We start from the raw sequence: 21,074 nt of genomic DNA on the forward strand, positions 1-21,074 counted from the left end.
AAGGAGGGCTTTATCAAACCTGGTAACACTAACCACGATAACAAGGAGGGCTTTATCAAACCTGGTAACACTAACCACGATAACAAGGAGGGCTTTATCAAACCTGGTAACACTAACCACGATAACAAGGAGGGCTTTATCAAACCTGGTAACACTAACCACGAGGGCTTATCATAACAAGGAGGGCTTTATGAAGCCTGGTAACACTAACCACGATAACAAGGAGGGCTTTATCAAACCTGGTAACACTAACCACGATAACAAGGAGGGCTTTATCAAACCTGGTAACACTAACCACGATAACAAGGAGGGCTTTATCAAACCTGCTAACACTAACCACGATAACAAAGAGGGCTTTATCAAACCTGGTAACACTAACCACGATAACAAGGAGGGCTTTATGAAGCCTGGTAACACTAACCACGATAACAAGGAGGGCTGTATGAAGCCTGGTAAAACTAACCACGATAACAAGGAGGGCTTTATGAAGCCTGGTAAAACTAACCACGATAACAAGGAGGGCTTTATGAAGCCTGGTAACACTAACCACGATAACAAGGAGGGCTTTATCAAACCTGGTAACACTAACCACGATAACAAGGAGGGCTTTATCAAACCTGGTAACACTAACCACGATAACAAGGAGGGCTTTATGAATCCTGGTAACACTAACCACGATAACAAGGAGGGCTTTATCAAACCTGGTAACACTAACCACGATAACAAGGAGGGCTTTATCAAACCTGGTAACATTAACCACGATAACAAGGAGGGCTTTATCAAACCTGGTAACACTAACCACGATAACAAGGAGGGCTTTATGAAGCCTGGTAACACTAACCACGATAACAAGGAGGGCTTTATCAAACCTGGTAACACTAACCACGATAACAAGGAGGGCTTTATCAAACCTGGTAACACTAACCACGATAACAAGGAGGGCTTTATCAAACCTGGTAACACTAACCACGATAACAAGGAGGGCTTTATCAAACCTGGTAACACTAACCACGATAACAAGGAGGGCTTTATGAAGCCTGGTAACACTAACCACGATAACAAGGAGGGCTTTATCAAACCTGGTAACACTAACCACGATAACAAGGAGGGCTTTATCAAACCTGGTAACACTAACCACGATAACGAGGAGGGCTTTATCAAACCTGGTAACACTAACCACGATAATAAGGAGGGCTTTATGAAGCCTGGTAACACTAACCACGATAACAAGGAGGGCTTTATGAAGCCTGGTAACACTAACCACGACAACAAGGAGGGCTTTATGAAGCCTGGTAACACTAACCACGATAACAAGGAGGGCTTTATCAAGCCTGGTAACACTAACCACGATAACAAGGAGGGCTTTATCAAACCTGGTAACACTAACCACGATAACAAGGAGGGCTTTATCAAACCTGGTAACACTAACCACGATAACAAGGAGGGCTTTATGAAGCCTGGTAACACTAACCACGATAACAAGGAGGGCTTTATGAAGCCTGGTAACACTAACCACGATAACAAGGAGTGCTTTATCAAACCTGGTAACACTAACCACGATAACAAGGAGTGCTTTATCAAACCTGGTAACACTAACCACAATAACAAGGAGGGCTTTATGAAGCCTGGTAACACTAACCACGATAACAAGGAGGGCTTTATCAAACCTGGTAACACTAACCACGATAACAAGGAGGGCTTTATCTAACCTGGTAACACTAACCACGATAACAAGGAGGGCTTTATCAAACCTGGTAACACTAACCACGATAACAAGGAGGGCTTTATCAAACCTGGTAACACTAACCACGATAACAAGGAGGGCTTTATGAAGCCTGGTAACACTAACCACGATAACAAGGAGGGCTTTATCAAACCTGGTAACACTAACCACGATAACAAGGAGGGCTTTATCAAACCTGGTAACACTAACCACGATAATAAGGAGGGCTTTATGAAGCCTGGTAACACTAACCACGATAACAAGGAGGGCTTTATCAAACCTGGTAACACTAACCACGATAACAAGGAGGGCTTTATCAAACCTGGTAACACTAACCACGATAACAAGGAGGGCTTTATCAAACCTGCTAACACTAACCACGATAACAAAGAGGGCTTTATCAAACCTGGTAACACTAACCACGATAACAAGGAGGGCTTTATGAAGCCTGGTAACACTAACCACGATAACAAGGAGGGCTGTATGAAGCCTGGTAAAACTAACCACGATAACAAGGAGGGCTTTATGAAGCCTGGTAAAACTAACCACGATAACAAGGAGGGCTTTATGAAGCCTGGTAACACTAACCATGATAACAAGGAGGGCTTTATCAAACCTGGTAACACTAACCACGATAACAAGGAGGGCTTTATCAAACCTGGTAACACTAACCACGATAACAAGGAGGGCTTTATGAATCCTGGTAACACTAACCACGATAACAAGGAGGGCTTTATCAAACCTGGTAACACTAACCACGATAACAAGGAGGGCTTTATCAAACCTGGTAACATTAACCACGATAACAAGGAGGGCTTTATCAAACCTGGTAACACTAACCACGATAACAAGGAGGGCTTTATGAAGCCTGGTAACACTAACCACGATAACAAGGAGGGCTTTATCAAACCTGGTAACACTAACCACGATAACAAGGAGGGCTTTATCAAACCTGGTAACACTAACCACGATAACAAGGAGGGCTTTATCAAACCTGGTAACACTAACCACGATAACAAGGAGGGCTTTATCAAACCTGGTAACACTAACCACGATAACAAGGAGGGCTTTATGAAGCCTGGTAACACTAACCACGATAACAAGGAGGGCTTTATCAAACCTGGTAACACTAACCACGATAACAAGGAGGGCTTTATGAAGCCTGGTAACACTAACCACGATAACAAGGAGGGCTGTATGAAGCCTGGTAAAACTAACCACGATAACAAGGAGGGCTTTATGAAGCCTGGTAAAACTAACCACGATAACAAGGAGGGCTTTATGAAGCCTGGTAACACTAACCATGATAACAAGGAGGGCTTTATCAAACCTGGTAACACTAACCACGATAACAAGGAGGGCTTTATCAAACCTGGTAACACTAACCACGATAACAAGGAGGGCTTTATGAATCCTGGTAACACTAACCACGATAACAAGGAGGGCTTTATCAAACCTGGTAACACTAACCACGATAACAAGGAGGGCTTTATCAAACCTGGTAACATTAACCACGATAACAAGGAGGGCTTTATCAAACCTGGTAACACTAACCACGATAACAAGGAGGGCTTTATGAAGCCTGGTAACACTAACCACGATAACAAGGAGGGCTTTATCAAACCTGGTAACACTAACCACGATAACAAGGAGGGCTTTATCAAACCTGGTAACACTAACCACGATAACAAGGAGGGCTTTATCAAACCTGGTAACACTAACCACGATAACAAGGAGGGCTTTATCAAACCTGGTAACACTAACCACGATAACAAGGAGGGCTTTATGAAGCCTGGTAACACTAACCACGATAACAAGGAGGGCTTTATCAAACCTGGTAACACTAACCACGATAACAAGGAGGGCTTTATCAAACCTGGTAACACTAACCACGATAATAAGGAGGGCTTTATGAAGCCTGGTAACACTAACCACGATAACAAGGAGGGCTTTATCAAACCTGGTAACACTAACCACGATAACAAGGAGGGCTTTATCAAACCTGGTAACACTAACCACGATAACAAGGAGGGCTTTATCAAACCTGCTAACACTAACCACGATAACAAAGAGGGCTTTATCAAACCTGGTAACACTAACCACGATAACAAGGAGGGCTTTATGAAGCCTGGTAACACTAACCACGATAACAAGGAGGGCTGTATGAAGCCTGGTAAAACTAACCACGATAACAAGGAGGGCTTTATGAAGCCTGGTAAAACTAACCACGATAACAAGGAGGGCTTTATGAAGCCTGGTAACACTAACCATGATAACAAGGAGGGCTTTATCAAACCTGGTAACACTAACCACGATAACAAGGAGGGCTTTATCAAACCTGGTAACACTAACCACGATAACAAGGAGGGCTTTATGAATCCTGGTAACACTAACCACGATAACAAGGAGGGCTTTATCAAACCTGGTAACACTAACCACGATAACAAGGAGGGCTTTATCAAACCTGGTAACATTAACCACGATAACAAGGAGGGCTTTATCAAACCTGGTAACACTAACCACGATAACAAGGAGGGCTTTATGAAGCCTGGTAACACTAACCACGATAACAAGGAGGGCTTTATCAAACCTGGTAACACTAACCACGATAACAAGGAGGGCTTTATCAAACCTGGTAACACTAACCACGATAACAAGGAGGGCTTTATCAAACCTGGTAACACTAACCACGATAACAAGGAGGGCTTTATCAAACCTGGTAACACTAACCACGATAACAAGGAGGGCTTTATGAAGCCTGGTAACACTAACCACGATAACAAGGAGGGCTTTATCAAACCTGGTAACACTAACCACGATAAAGGAGGGCTTTATCAAACCTGGTAACACTAACCACGATAATAAGGAGGGCTTTATGAAGCCTGGTAACACTAACCACGATAACAAGGAGGGCTTTATGAAGCCTGGTAACACTAACCACGATAACAAGGAGGGCTTTATGAAGCCTGGTAACACTAACCACGATAACAAGGAGGGCTTTATCAAGCCTGGTAACACTAACCACGATAACAAGGAGGGCTTTATCAAACCTGGTAACACTAACCACGATAACAAGGAGGGCTTTATCAAACCTGGTAACACTAACCACGATAACAAGGAGGGCTTTATGAAGCCTGGTAACACTAACCACGATAACAAGGAGGGCTTTATGAAGCCTGGTAACACTAACCACGATAACAAGGAGTGCTTTATCAAACCTGGTAACACTAACCACGATAACAAGGAGTGCTTTATCAAACCTGGTAACACTAACCACAATAACAAGGAGGGCTTTATGAAGCCTGGTAACACTAACCACGATAACAAGGAGGGCTTTATCAAACCTGGTAACACTAACCACGATAACAAGGAGGGCTTTATCTAACCTGGTAACACTAACCACGATAACAAGGAGGGCTTTATCAAACCTGGTAACACTAACCACGATAACAAGGAGGGCTTTATCAAACCTGGTAACACTAACCACGATAACAAGGAGGGCTTTATGAAGCCTGGTAACACTAACCACGATAACAAGGAGGGCTTTATCAAACCTGGTAACACTAACCACGATAACAAGGAGGGCTTTATCAAACCTGGTAACACTAACCACGATAATAAGGAGGGCTTTATGAAGCCTGGTAACACTAACCACGATAACAAGGAGGGCTTTATCAAACCTGGTAACACTAACCACGATAACAAGGAGGGCTTTATCAAACCTGGTAACACTAACCACGATAACAAGGAGGGCTTTATGAAGCCTGGTAACACTAACCACGATAACAAGGAGGGCTTTATGAAGCCTGGTAACACTAACCACGATAACAAGGAGTGCTTTATCAAACCTGGTAACACTAACCACGATAACAAGGAGTGCTTTATCAAACCTGGTAACACTAACCACAATAACAAGGAGGGCTTTATGAAGCCTGGTAACACTAACCACGATAACAAGGAGGGCTTTATCAAACCTGGTAACACTAACCACGATAACAAGGAGGGCTTTATCTAACCTGGTAACACTAACCACGATAACAAGGAGGGCTTTATCAAACCTGGTAACACTAACCACGATAACAAGGAGGGCTTTATCAAACCTGGTAACACTAACCACGATAACAAGGAGGGCTTTATGAAGCCTGGTAACACTAACCACGATAACAAGGAGGGCTTTATCAAACCTGGTAACACTAACCACGATAACAAGGAGGGCTTTATCAAACCTGGTAACACTAACCACGATAATAAGGAGGGCTTTATGAAGCCTGGTAACACTAACCACGATAACAAGGAGGGCTTTATCAAACCTGGTAACACTAACCACGATAACAAGGAGGGCTTTATCAAACCTGGTAACACTAACCACGATAACAAGAAGGGCTTTATCAAACCTGCTAACACTAACCACGATAACAAAGAGGGCTTTATCAAACCTGGTAACACTAACCACGATAACAAGGAGGGCTTTATGAAGCCTGGTAACACTAACCACGATAACAAGGAGGGCTGTATGAAGCCTGGTAAAACTAACCACGATAACAAGGAGGGCTTTATGAAGCCTGGTAAAACTAACCACGATAACAAGGAGGGCTTTATGAAGCCTGGTAACACTAACCACGATAACAAGGAGGGCTTTATCAAACCTGGTAACACTAACCACGATAACAAGGAGGGCTTTATCAAACCTGGTAACACTAACCACGATAACAAGGAGGGCTTTATGAATCCTGGTAACACTAACCACGATAACAAGGAGGGCTTTATCAAACCTGGTAACACTAACCACGATAACAAGGAGGGCTTTATCAAACCTGGTAACATTAACCACGATAACAAGGAGGGCTTTATCAAACCTGGTAACACTAACCACGATAACAAGGAGGGCTTTATGAAGCCTGGTAACACTAACCACGATAACAAGGAGGGCTTTATCAAACCTGGTAACACTAACCACGATAACAAGGAGGGCTTTATCAAACCTGGTAACACTAACCACGATAACAAGGAGGGCTTTATCAAACCTGGTAACACTAACCACGATAACAAGGAGGGCTTTATCAAACCTGGTAACACTAACCACGATAACAAGGAGGGCTTTATGAATCCTGGTAACACTAACCACGATAACAAGGAGGGCTTTATCAAACCTGGTAACACTAACCACGATAACAAGGAGGGCTTTATCAAACCTGGTAACACTAACCACGATAACAAGGAGGGCTTTATCAAACCTGGTAACACTAACCACGATAACAAGGAGGGCTTTATCAAACCTGGTAACACTAACCACGATAACAAGGAGGGCTTTATCAAACCTGGTAACACTAACCACGATAACAAGGAGGGCTTTATCAAACCTGGTAACACACTAACCACGATAACAAGGAGGGCTTTATCAAACCTGGTAACACTAACCACGATAACAAGGAGGGCTTTATCAAACCTGGTAACACTAACCACGATAACAAGGAGGGCTTTATGAAGCCTGGTAACACTAACCACGATAACAAGGAGGGCTTTATCAAACCTGGTAACACTAACCACGATAACGAGGAGGGCTTTATCAAACCTGGTAACACTAACCACGATAATAAGGAGGGCTTTATGAAGCCTGGTAACACTAACCACGATAACAAGGAGGGCTTTATGAAGCCTGGTAACACTAACCACGATAACAAGGAGGGCTTTATGAAGCCTGGTAACACTAACCACGATAACAAGGAGGGCTTTATCAAGCCTGGTAACACTAACCACGATAACAAGGAGGGCTTTATCAAACCTGGTAACACTAACCACGATAACAAGGAGGGCTTTATCAAACCTGGTAACACTAACCACGATAACAAGGAGGGCTTTATGAAGCCTGGTAACACTAACCACGATAACAAGGAGGGCTTTATGAAGCCTGGTAACACTAACCACGATAACAAGGAGTGCTTTATCAAACCTGGTAACACTAACCACGATAACAAGGAGTGCTTTATCAAACCTGGTAACACTAACCACAATAACAAGGAGGGCTTTATGAAGCCTGGTAACACTAACCACGATAACAAGGAGGGCTTTATCAAACCTGGTAACACTAACCACGATAACAAGGAGGGCTTTATCTAACCTGGTAACACTAACCACGATAACAAGGAGGGCTTTATCAAACCTGGTAACACTAACCACGATAACAAGGAGGGCTTTATCAAACCTGGTAACACTAACCACGATAACAAGGAGGGCTTTATGAAGCCTGGTAACACTAACCACGATAACAAGGAGGGCTTTATCAAACCTGGTAACACTAACCACGATAACAAGGAGGGCTTTATCAAACCTGGTAACACTAACCACGATAATAAGGAGGGCTTTATGAAGCCTGGTAACACTAACCACGATAACAAGGAGGGCTTTATCAAACCTGGTAACACTAACCACGATAACAAGGAGGGCTTTATCAAACCTGGTAACACTAACCACGATAACAAGGAGGGCTTTATGAAGCCTGGTAACACTAACCACGATAACAAGGAGGGCTTTATGAAGCCTGGTAACACTAACCACGATAACAAGGAGTGCTTTATCAAACCTGGTAACACTAACCACGATAACAAGGAGTGCTTTATCAAACCTGGTAACACTAACCACAATAACAAGGAGGGCTTTATGAAGCCTGGTAACACTAACCACGATAACAAGGAGGGCTTTATCAAACCTGGTAACACTAACCACGATAACAAGGAGGGCTTTATCTAACCTGGTAACACTAACCACGATAACAAGGAGGGCTTTATCAAACCTGGTAACACTAACCACGATAACAAGGAGGGCTTTATCAAACCTGGTAACACTAACCACGATAACAAGGAGGGCTTTATGAAGCCTGGTAACACTAACCACGATAACAAGGAGGGCTTTATCAAACCTGGTAACACTAACCACGATAACAAGGAGGGCTTTATCAAACCTGGTAACACTAACCACGATAATAAGGAGGGCTTTATGAAGCCTGGTAACACTAACCACGATAACAAGGAGGGCTTTATCAAACCTGGTAACACTAACCACGATAACAAGGAGGGCTTTATCAAACCTGGTAACACTAACCACGATAACAAGAAGGGCTTTATCAAACCTGCTAACACTAACCACGATAACAAAGAGGGCTTTATCAAACCTGGTAACACTAACCACGATAACAAGGAGGGCTTTATGAAGCCTGGTAACACTAACCACGATAACAAGGAGGGCTGTATGAAGCCTGGTAAAACTAACCACGATAACAAGGAGGGCTTTATGAAGCCTGGTAAAACTAACCACGATAACAAGGAGGGCTTTATGAAGCCTGGTAACACTAACCACGATAACAAGGAGGGCTTTATCAAACCTGGTAACACTAACCACGATAACAAGGAGGGCTTTATCAAACCTGGTAACACTAACCACGATAACAAGGAGGGCTTTATGAATCCTGGTAACACTAACCACGATAACAAGGAGGGCTTTATCAAACCTGGTAACACTAACCACGATAACAAGGAGGGCTTTATCAAACCTGGTAACATTAACCACGATAACAAGGAGGGCTTTATCAAACCTGGTAACACTAACCACGATAACAAGGAGGGCTTTATGAAGCCTGGTAACACTAACCACGATAACAAGGAGGGCTTTATCAAACCTGGTAACACTAACCACGATAACAAGGAGGGCTTTATCAAACCTGGTAACACTAACCACGATAACAAGGAGGGCTTTATCAAACCTGGTAACACTAACCACGATAACAAGGAGGGCTTTATCAAACCTGGTAACACTAACCACGATAACAAGGAGGGCTTTATCAAACCTGGTAACACTAACCACGATAACAAGGAGGGCTTTATGAAGCCTGGTAACACTAACCACGATAACAAGGAGGGCTTTATCAAACCTGGTAACACTAACCACGATAACAAGGGGGCTTTATCAAACCTGGTAACACTAACCACGATAACGAGGAGGGCTTTATCAAACCTGGTAACACTAACCACGATAATAAGGAGGGCTTTATGAAGCCTGGTAACACTAACCACGATAACAAGGAGGGCTTTATGAAGCCTGGTAACACTAACCACGATAACAAGGAGGGCTTTATGAAGCCTGGTAACACTAACCACGATAACAAGGAGGGCTTTATCAAGCCTGGTAACACTAACCACGATAACAAGGAGGGCTTTATCAAACCTGGTAACACTAACCACGATAACAAGGAGGGCTTTATCAAACCTGGTAACACTAACCACGATAACAAGGAGGGCTTTATGAAGCCTGGTAACACTAACCACGATAACAAGGAGGGCTTTATGAAGCCTGGTAACACTAACCACGATAACAAGGAGGCTTTATCAAACCTGGTAACAAACCCTGGTAACACTAACCACGATAACAAGGAGTGCTTTATCAAACCTGGTAACACTAACCACGATAACAAGGTGCTTTATCAAACCTGGTAACACTAACCACAATAACAAGGAGGGCTTTATCAAACCTGGTAACACTAACCACGATAACAAGGAGGGCTTTATCAAACCTGGTAACACTAACCACGATAACAAGGAGGGCTTTATCAAACCTGGTAACACTAACCACGATAACAAGGAGGGCTTTATCAAACCTGGTAACACTAACCACGATAACAAGGAGGGCTTTATGAAGCCTGGTAACACTAACCACGATAACAAGGAGGGCTTTATGGCCTTAACCACGATAACAAGGAGGGCTTTATCAAACCTGGTAACACTAACCACGATAACAAGGAGGGCTTTATCAAACCTGGTAACACTAACCACGATAATAAGGAGGGCTTTATGAAGCCTGGTAACACTAACCACGATAACAAGGAGGGCTTTATGAAGCCTGGTAACACTAACCACGATAACAAGGAGGGCTTTATGAAGCCTGGTAACACAAACCACGATAACAAGGAGGGCTTTATGAAGCCTGGTAACACAACCACGATAACAAGGAGGGCTCTCTCTCTCACTCTGCTCTGATCAACACACACACACACACACACACACACACACACACACACACACACACACACACACACACACACACACACACACACACACACACACACACACACACACACACACACACACACACACACACACACACACACACACACACACACACACACACACACACACACACACACACACACACACACACACACACACACACACACACACAAGCAAGCATACACCTACCTTTCTCTTTGAACATGTTTTTCATGTTGATTCCAGCCTGTCTGTCCCCAAGGTCTCCATCAACAGGATTCATCACTACACAAACAAACAGTTAAGTCAGTGAACAACATGTTGATATGCAGATGTCCGTCTTGGCCTGTTTATACAGTTTATTTATTTACAAACAACGGTCTAGAGAGAAAGTGGGAGAGAGAGAGAGAGGCATACAGAGAGACACAGAGAGATATAGAAGGAGGAGAGGCAGAGAGACAGAGAGAGAGAGATAGAGAGGAGGAGAGGCAGAGAGAGAGAGAGAGAGAGAGAGGAGAGGCGGAGAGACACAGAGAGATATAGAAGGAGGAGAGGCAGAGAGACAGAGAGAGACAGAGAGACAGAGAGACAGAGAAACACAGAGAGACAGAGAGAGATATAGAGAGGAGGAGAGGCAGAGAGACAGAGAGACAGAGAGAGGCAGAGAGACAGAGAGAGATATAGAAGGAGGAGAGGTAGAGAGACAGGGAGACAGAGAGAGGCAGAGAGACAGGGAGACAGAGAGAGATATAGAAGGAGGAGAGGCAGAGAGACAGAGAGACACAGAGAAATATAGGAGGAGAGGCAGAGAGACAGAGAGACACAGAGAGATATGGAGGCAGAGAGACAGAGAGATATAGAGATGAGAGGCAGAGAGACAGAGAGATATAGAAGGAGGAGAGGCAGAGAGACAGAGACACAGGCATATAGAGAGACACAGATAGATATAGAAAGAGGAGAGGCAGAGAGACAGAGAGACACAGAGAGATATAGAAGGAGGAGAGGCAGAGAGACAGAGAGACAGAGAGACACAGAGAGATATAGAGAGGATGAGAGGCAGAGAGACAGGCATACAGAGAGACACAGAGAGATATAGAAGGAGGAGAGGCAGAGAGACAGAGAGACACAGAGAGATATAGAGAGGAGGAGAGGCAGAGAGACAGAGAGACAGAGACAGGCATACAGAGAGACACAGAGAGATATAGAAGGAGGAGAGGCAGAGAGACAGAGAGACAGGCATACAGAGAGACACAGAGAGATATAGAAGGAGGAGAGGCAGAGAGACAGAGAGACAGGCATACAGAGAGACACAGAGAGATATAGAAGGAGGAGAGGCAGAGAGACAGAGAGACACAGAGAGATATAGAGAGGAGGAGAGGCAGAGAGACATGAGAAAGAAAAATATGCTTGTGTCTCACCCAGGCGGTCGGGGGTGTGTTGGTGCGGGGCGGGGGAGCTGGAGGCACTGCTGCTGGGGTGTGAGGAGGGCTGGGAGCCCGGGCGAGGACCTTCCTCCATGGAGGGGGCTGGAGAAGGGCTGTCCTGGACACACTCCTGCCACAGAGACTGAGGGTCAGACTGATAAAGAGTTAATTCAGTAAAGTCACACACTCACACACACACATTTATAAACAGACACACACACACATTTATAAACAAATACACACATAGCTAGCTATAACACATGTGGACACCTCACATCTGCTGGTCCCTCGTCCCTAACACTCCTAATGTCAGACAATCCAAATGGAGATTAAGCCCTCTCTCCTCCCCTCTCCTCTCCTCTCCTCTCTTCTCCCCTCTCTCCACTCCCCTCTCCTCTTCCCTCTCTCCTACCATCCTCTCCTCTTCCCTCTCTCCTCCCATCCTCTCCTCTTCCATCTCCTTCCCTCTTCTCCTCTCCCCTCTCCTCTTCCCTCTCTCCCCCATCCTATCCTCTTCCCTCTCTCCTACCATCCTCTCCTCCCATCCTCTCCTCTTCCCTCTCCTTCCCTCTTCTCCTCTCCTCTTCCCTCTCTCCTCCCATCCTCTCCTCTTCCCTCTCCTCTCCCCTCTCCTCTTCCCTCTCTCCTCCCATCCTCTCCTCTTCCCTCTCCTTCCCTCTTCTCCTCTCCCCTCTCTCCTTACCTCTCTCCCCTCTTCCCCCTCTTCCCCCTCTCCTCTTCTCTGATATCTATGTAGGGTAAGGCAAACAGGCCAGGGTGAGGGGGATGCTGGAAAAGTAAACAGCACCAGACGCTGCAATCTCCCTCTGCCATCTGCAATCCGGGTGGTACTATTTAAATAGAGGTGATCTAAGGCCTGCCCTAGCAGCCCCCCCCAAAAAATATGACTCTGGGGGCAGGACACAAAAAATAGATGCCCCTCTGGAGCAGGTCACTAGAGGAAGGGTGCTATGTCTGAGAAGTGAGTTGAATAGTCTGTGTTAGTGTCTGATTGAAAACAAATATACTACATTTATGTAGAAATTAATTCAGTTAACAGCAAAGCAGTAGGATATTCAAAAATGTTCAGAAAATATGTGTAATGTCTGTCTCTCTGGGCGTCTGTCTCTCTGGGCGTCTGTCTCTCTGGGCGTCTGTCTCTCTGGGCGTCTGTCTCTCTGGGCGTCTGTCTCTCTGTGTGTCTGTCTCTCTGGGCGTCTGTCTCTCTGGGCGTCTGTCTCTCTGGGCGTCTGTCCCTCTGGGTGTCTGTTTCTCTGTATGTATGTCTCTCTGTGTGTATTTGTGTAAATGCTATTTCCCCTGGCTGTCTCTGACATGAGCCGTGAGTCTCAGTGACAAACACTACCCTAGCAGTCTGCCAACCCCCTTGGTAGGAAACGTCTACCCATCCTCTCTGTTCTGGCCTCGTGGGGAGATGGAAGGAATGAATCTAATGTCGATATTAACATACTTTCCTATGTGGAATTATACTCATTACTAGTCTCTAGAGCTGAATTATAGCCCTCTTCAACAGTGCTAATATGATAGCCACAGACTAACATCCCACTGTTATAATAGCACTAGTGGTGTAGTGAGCATTGTTGAAATACATTCACAGATGGGTGGTATGAATGAGGAATAAACCATAAGTATGTGGCTTAAAGCCTACAGGTAATGTGACAGTCTTTGTATTCAGAGGTTTGGGTGAATTGCTACAGCGGCTTCGCAAAACAATGAGAATATCTCTAAAAGATGCATGTCAGTGAGCATGTGAGTCCTTTTTCTTACCTTGATGACAGACGCTCCTCCTCTGGATAAGGGACTGTGCATCTGAGCTGCGGCGGCCATGTTGGCGATGGTGTTCAGGTGGTTCATCTGGTTCATTGCCATGGCAACAGACGCAGGCGGCAGGCCGACGGGCAGCAGGGGGTGGGGCATCATCATGAAGGGTAGGTCCAGTCCTGCAGACAGAAAGAGTGAGAGGGAATGAGAGAGAAAGGGTGAGTCAGAGAGAGAGAGAGGGTGAGGGAGAGAGAGAGAGCGAGAGAGAGGGAGGGTGAGAGAGAGAGAGAGAGAGAGGGAGAGAGAGAGAGAGAGAGAGAGAGAGAGAGAGAGAGAGAGAGAGAGAGAGAGAGAGAGAGAGAGAGAGAGAGAGAGCGGAGGGTGAGGAAGAGAGAGAGAGAGGGTGAGGGAGAGAGGGAGAGAGAGGGAGGGTGAGAGAGAGAGAGAGAGAGCGGAGGGTGAGGAAGAGAGAGAGAGAGAGGGAGAGAGGAAGAGAGATGGTGAAGGAGAGAGAGAGAGAGAGAGAGAGAAGAGAGGGTGAGAGAGGAGAAGGAGGGAGGGAGAAAGAGAGAGAGAGAGAGAGAGAGAGAGAGAGAGAGAGAGAGAGAGAGAGAGAGAGAGAGAGAGAGAGAGAGAGAGAGAGAGAGAGAGTGAGAGAGAGAGATAGGGAGAGAGAGAGAGAGAGAGGGAGAGGGAGGGAGAGAGAGAGAGAGAGACAGAGAGATAGAGAGCAAGAGGGTGAGGTTGAGGGAGGAAGAGAGAGAGGGAGGGTGAGAGGAAAAGAGCAGGGTGAGGAAGAGAGAGAGAGAGAGAGAGAGAGAGAGAGAGAGAGAGAGAGAGAGAGAGAGAGACAGAGAGAGATTGGGAGAGAGAGATATGGTGAGGGAGAGAAAGAGAAAGGGGGGAGAGAAAAAAGGTGAGGGAAAAGAGAGAGAGAAATAGAAAGATCAACAATACAACCTTACAGTGAAATGCTTACTTACAGGCTCTAACCAATAGGTGAAACATAGGTAAGTAACGAAATAAAAACAACAGTAAAAAAGACAGTGAAAAACAGTAGAGAGGCTATATACAGTAGAGAGGCTATATACAGTAGAGAGGCTATATACAGTAGAGAGCCTATATACAGTAGAGAGGCTATATACAGTAGAGAGGCTATATACAGTAGAGAGGCTATAAACAGTAGAGAGCCTATATACAGTAGAGAGGCTATATACAGTAGAGAGGCTATATACAGTAGAGAGGCTATATACAGTAGAGAGGCTATATACAGTAGAGAGGCTGTATACAGTAGAGAGGCTATATACAGTAGAGAGGCTATATACAGTAGAGAGGCTATATACAGAGAGGCTATATACAGTAGAGGCTATATACAGTAGAGAGGCTATATACAGTAGAGAGGCTATATACAGTAGAGAGGCTATATACAGTAGAGAGGCTATATACAGTAGAGAGGCTATAAACAGTAGAGAGCCTATATACAGTAGAGAGGCTATATACAGTAGAGAGGCTATATACAGTAGTGAGGCTATAAACAGTAGAGAGGCTATATACAGTAGAGAGGCTATATACAGTAGAGAGGCTGTATACAGTAGAGAGGCTATATACAGTAGCGAGGCTATATACAGTAGCGAGGCTATATACAGTAGAGAGGCTATATACAGTAGAGAGGCTATATACAGTAGAGGGGCTATATACAGTAGTGAGGCTATAAACAGTAGAGAGGCTATATACAGTAGAGAGGCTATATACAGTAGAGGGGCTATATACAGTAGTGAGGCTATAAACAGTAGAGAGGCTATATAGAGTAGAGAGGCTATATAGAGTAGAGGGGCTATATACAGTAGTGAGGCTATAAACAGTAGAGAGGCTATATACAGTAGCGAGGCTATATACAGTAGAGGGGTTATATACAGTAGTGAGGCTATATACAGTAGAGAGGCTATATACAGTGGAGAGGCTATATACAGTAGCGAGGCTATATACAGTAGTGAGGCTATATACAGTAGCGAGGCTACATACAGGCACCGGTTAGTCAGGCGGATTGAGGTAGTATGTACATGTAGATATGGTTAAAGTGATTATTAATAGACATCAGTAGATTATTAATAGATACCGGTAGATTATTAATAGATACCGGTAGATTATTAATAGATACCAGTGGATTATTAATAGACACCAGTGGATTATTAATAGACACCAGTAGATTATTAATAGACACCAGTGGATTATTAATAGATACCAGTAGATTATTAATAGACACCAGTAGATTATTAATAGATACCAGTGGATTATTAATAGACACCAGTGGATTATTAATAGACACCAGTAGATTATTAATAGATACCAGTGGATTATTAATAGACACCAGTGGATTATTAATAGATACCGGTAGATTATTAATATACATCAGTGGATTATTAATAGACACCAGTAGATTATTAACAGACACCCCAGTGGATTATTAATAGACACCCCAGTAGATTATTAAAAGACACCAGTAGATAAAAAATTAACACCAGTAGAGTATTAATAGAAACCCTTGTAGATTAGTAATAGACACACCAGTGGATTATTAATATACACAACAGTAGATGATTAATATACACACAAGTGTATTATTAATAGACACCCATAGATTATTAATAAACAGCCCTGCACACCCACAGCCCTGCACATCCACAGCCCTGCACACCCACAGCCCTGCACACCCACAGCAACTTGCCCAAGCCTCCCCATTTCTCTTTCACCCAAATCCAGATAGCTGATGTTCTGAAAGAGCTGCAAAATCTGGACCCCTACAAATCAACTGGACTAGACAATCTGGACCCTCTCTTTCTAAAATTATCCGCCAAAATTGTTGCAACCCCTATTACTAGCCTGTTCAACCTCTCTTTCGTGTCGTCTGAGATCCCCAAAGATTGGAAAGCTGCCGCGGTCATCCCCCTCTTCAAAGGGGGAGACACTCTAGACCCAAACTCCTACAGACCTATATCTATCCTACCCTGCCTTTCTAAGGTCTTCGAAAGCCAAGTTAACAAACAGATCAACGACAATTTTGAATCCCACCTTATCCTTCTCCGCTATGCAACCTGGTTTCCGAGCTGGCCATGAGTGCACCTCAGCCACACTCAAGGTCCTAAACAATATCATAACCTCGATCGATAAGAGACATTACTGTGCAGCCGTATTCATCGACCTGGCCAAGGCTTTTGACTCTGTCAATCACCACATTCTTATCGGCAGACTCAACAGCCTTGGTTTCTCAAATGACTGCCTCGCCTGGTTCACCTCCTACTTCTCAGACAGAGTTCAGTGTGTCAAATCGGAGGGCTTGTTGTCCGAACCTCTGGCAGTCTCTATGGGGGTGTCACAGGGTTCAAACCTGGGGCCGACACTCTTCTCTGTATACATCAATGATTTCGCTCTTGCTGCTGGTGAGTCTCTGATCCACCTCTACGCAGACGACACCATTCTGTATACTTCTGGCCCTTCCTTGGACACTGTGTTAACAGACCTCCAGACGAACTTCAATGCAACACAACTCTCCTTCTGTGGCCTCCAACTGCTCTTAAATGCAAGTAAAACTAAATGCATGCTCTTCAACCGATCGCTGCCCACACCTGCCCGCCCGTCCAGCATCACTACTCTGGACGGTTCTGACTTAGAATATACCTAGGTGTCTGGTTAGACTGTAAACTCTCCTTCCAGACTCACATTAAGCATCACCAATCCAAAATTAAATCTAGAATCGGCTTCCTATTTCGCAACAAAGCATCCTTCACTCATGCTGCCAAAACTGACCATCCTACCAATCCTTGACTTCGGCGATGTAATTTACAAAATAGCCTCCCACACTCTACCAAAGCCCCATATACTACCGACCACTGCGACCTGTATGGCTGGCCCTCGCTTCATATCCGTCGCCAAACCCACTGGCTCGAGGTCATCTATAAGCCTTTGCTAGGTAAAGCCCCGCCTTATCTCAGCTCACTGGTCAACATAGCAGCACCCACCCGTAGCACCCACTTTAGCAGGTATATCTCACTGGTCACCCCCAAAGCCAATTCCTCCTTTGGCTGCCTTTCCTTCCAGTTCTCTGCTGCCAATGACTGGTACGAACTGCAAAAATCTCTGAAGCTGGAGACTCATATCTCCCTCACTAACTTTAAGCACCAGCTGCCAGAGCAGCTCACAGATCACTGCACCTGTACATAGCCCATCTGTAAATAGCACATCCAACTACCTCATTCCCCATACTGTTATTTATTTTATTTATTTTGCTCCTTTGCACCCCAGTATCTCTACTTGCACACTCATCTTCTGCACATCTATCACTCCAGTGTTTAATTGCTATATTGTAATTATTTCACCACTATGGTCTATTTATTGCCTTACCTCCCGTATCCTACCTCATTTGCACACACTGTACATAGACTTTGTATTGCATTATTGACTGTATGTTTGTTTACTCCATGTGTATCTCTGTGATGTTGTTTTTGTCACACTGCTTTGCTTTATCTTGGCCAGGTTGCAGTTGTAAATCAGAACTTGTTCTCAACTAGCCTACCTGGCTAAATAAAGGTGAAATAACTTTTACTAATAGACACCAGTAGGTTATTAATAGACACACCATGGATGTTTAACTTTTTCATGCACCGTACATTAAGACACATTCGATATCTCTGTATCACTTTATCCATAGCACAGACACGTGACCATACAGGGGTTGGTGACAGACTGAGGGAGACATGTGGAGAGAGGGGAAGGAGGGAGACTGTGTGTGTGTGTGTGTGTGTGTGTGTGTGTGTGTGTGTGTGTGTGTGTGTGTGTGCGTGCGTGCGTGCGTGCGTGCGTGCGTGCGTGCGCGTGTTTGTGTGTGTGTGTGTGTGTGTGTGTGTGTGTGTGTGTGTGTGTGTGTGTGTGTGTGTGTGTGTGTGTGTGTGTGTGTGTGTGTGTGTGTGTGTGTGTGTGTGTGTGTGTGTGTGTGTGTGTGTGTGTGTGTGTGTGTGTGTGTGTACGTGTGCGTGTGTACATTATGTGTGTATTTGTGTTTGTGTGAGTGTGACTCACGGTTGGCCAGTATGTGGTTCTGCTGCAGGGAGTTGAGTTGGGAGCTGGACAGGCCGTGCTGCCCTGACAGGCCTGCGTGACCCAGGCTGTGGGCAGCACCAGAGGAGGGGGGAGACTGGAGCTTCTCTTTGTCCCAGGAGGACTCGCTGCCGCCTGGGGACACATATTGGGGCGACACAGGGAGCGGAGGGGAGGGAGGTGAGTGGGGGAGGCCACCTACACAACAGCTCAGTTCAGTATCACACATCACAATGGCATGAGTCTAGGGTGGCCAGGGAAAGCACTGCCCTGCCTATGTAAATAGTCTGTCAACAACTACTGTAATGTAAACAACTACTGTAAAGTAAACAACTAATGCAATGCAAATGACTACTGTAATGTAAATGACTACTGTAATGCAAGTGACTACTGTAATGTAAATGACTACTGTAATGTAAATGACTACTGTAATGTAAATAACTACTGTAAAGTAAACAACTAATGCAATGCAAATGACTACTGTAAATCCCTGTGAGATCGACATTATATTCAGGTTCTGATACACCTGAGATATGGTACTGTATGGTGCTGTATGATACTGTAATGTGCTATATGGTGCTGTATGGTACTGTATGGTACTGTATGGTGCTATATGGTGCTGAATGGTGCTGATTGGTGCTGAATGGTACTGTATGGTGCTATATGGTGCTGTATGATGCTATATGGTGCTGTATGGTACTGTATGGTGCTGTATGATGCTATATGGTGCTGAATGGTGCTGAATGGTGCTGATTGGTGCTGAATGGTACTGTATTGTGCTTTTTGGTACTGTATGGTACTGTATGGTGCTATATGGTGCTGTATGGTGCTGAATGGTGCTGATTGGTGCTGAATGGTACTGTATTGTGCTTTTTGGTACTGTATGGTACTGTATGGTGCTGTATGATGCTGCATTCTGCTGTATGGTACTGTATGGTACTGTAATGTGCTATATGGTGCTGTATGGTGCTGTATGGTACTGTATGGTGCTGTATGATGCATTCTGCTGTATGGTACTGTATGGTACTGTATGATACTGTAATGTGCTATATGGTGCTGTATGGTACTGTATGACACTGTAATGTGCTATATGGTACTGTATGGTGCTGTATGATGTGGCATTCTGCTGTATGGTACTGTATGGTACTGTATGACACTGTAATGTGCTATATGGTGCTGTATGGTGCTGTATGGTACTGTATGGTGCTGTATGATGCTGCATTCTGCTGTATGGTACTGTATGGTACTGTATGATACTGTAATGTGCTATATGGTGCTGTATGGTACTGTATGACACTGTAATGTGCTATATGGTACTGTATGGTGCTGTATGATGTGGCATTCTGCTGTATGGTACTGTATGGTACTGTATGATGCTGCATTCTGCTGTATGGTACTGTATGATACTGTAATGTGCTATATGGTACTGTATGGTACTGTATGATACTGTATGGTACTGTATGATACTGTATGGTACTGTATGATACTGTATGGTACTGTATGGTACTGTATGGTACTGTATGATACTGTATGGTACTGTATGGTACTGTATGGTACTGTATGATGCTGCAATCTGCTGTATGGTACTGTATGGTACTGTATGATACTGTAATGTGCTATATGGTGCTGTATGGTACTGTATGGTACTGTATGGTGCTGTATGGTACTGTATGGTACTGTATGATACTGTATGGTACTGTATGGTACTGTATGGTGCTGCATTCTGCTGTATGGTACTGTATGGTACTGTAATGTGCTATATGGTACTGTATGGTACTGTATGGTACTGTAATGTGCTATATGGTGCTGTATGGTGCTGTATGGTACTGTATGGTACTGTATTGTGCTGTATGACACAGTAGAGAACACCTGCTGTGACACACATGGTGGTGGGCCTTATTACAGTGAGCACTACAGACAGACAGACAGACAGACAGACAGACAGACAGACAGACAGACAGACAGACAGACAGACAGACAGACAGACAGACAGGCAGGCAGCCAGCCAGACAGACAGAC

The 21,074-nt window shown here is 44.6% G+C and overlaps 1 protein-coding gene across 9 annotated transcripts in view; it reads right to left on the reverse strand.

Annotated features, from left to right (window-relative positions):
- LOC124007448 (dachshund homolog 2-like) overlaps positions 1–21,074 on the reverse strand; it is a 297,240-nt gene that overhangs the window by 69,073 nt on the left and 207,093 nt on the right. For 4 of the 9 annotated variants that reach the window (XM_046318016.1, XM_046318013.1, XM_046318012.1 and 1 more), the window contains exons 4-7: positions 19,038–19,190; positions 13,971–14,143; positions 12,177–12,336; positions 10,969–11,043 (exon numbers count right to left, since the gene is read on the reverse strand). In XM_046318016.1, coding sequence (XP_046173972.1) covers positions 10,969–11,043; positions 12,177–12,336; positions 13,971–14,143; positions 19,038–19,190 — 561 coding nt within the window. The remainder of the gene's footprint in view (positions 1–10,968; positions 11,044–12,176; positions 12,337–13,970; positions 14,144–19,037; positions 19,191–21,074) is intronic. The other 5 variants (XM_046318018.1, XM_046318017.1, XM_046318019.1 and 2 more) reach the window with 3 other exon arrangements.

The sequence above is a fragment of the Oncorhynchus gorbuscha genome, linkage group LG20 (genome assembly GCF_021184085.1).
Source record: "Oncorhynchus gorbuscha isolate QuinsamMale2020 ecotype Even-year linkage group LG20, OgorEven_v1.0, whole genome shotgun sequence".
Taxonomy (NCBI): Eukaryota; Metazoa; Chordata; class Actinopteri; order Salmoniformes; family Salmonidae; genus Oncorhynchus; species Oncorhynchus gorbuscha.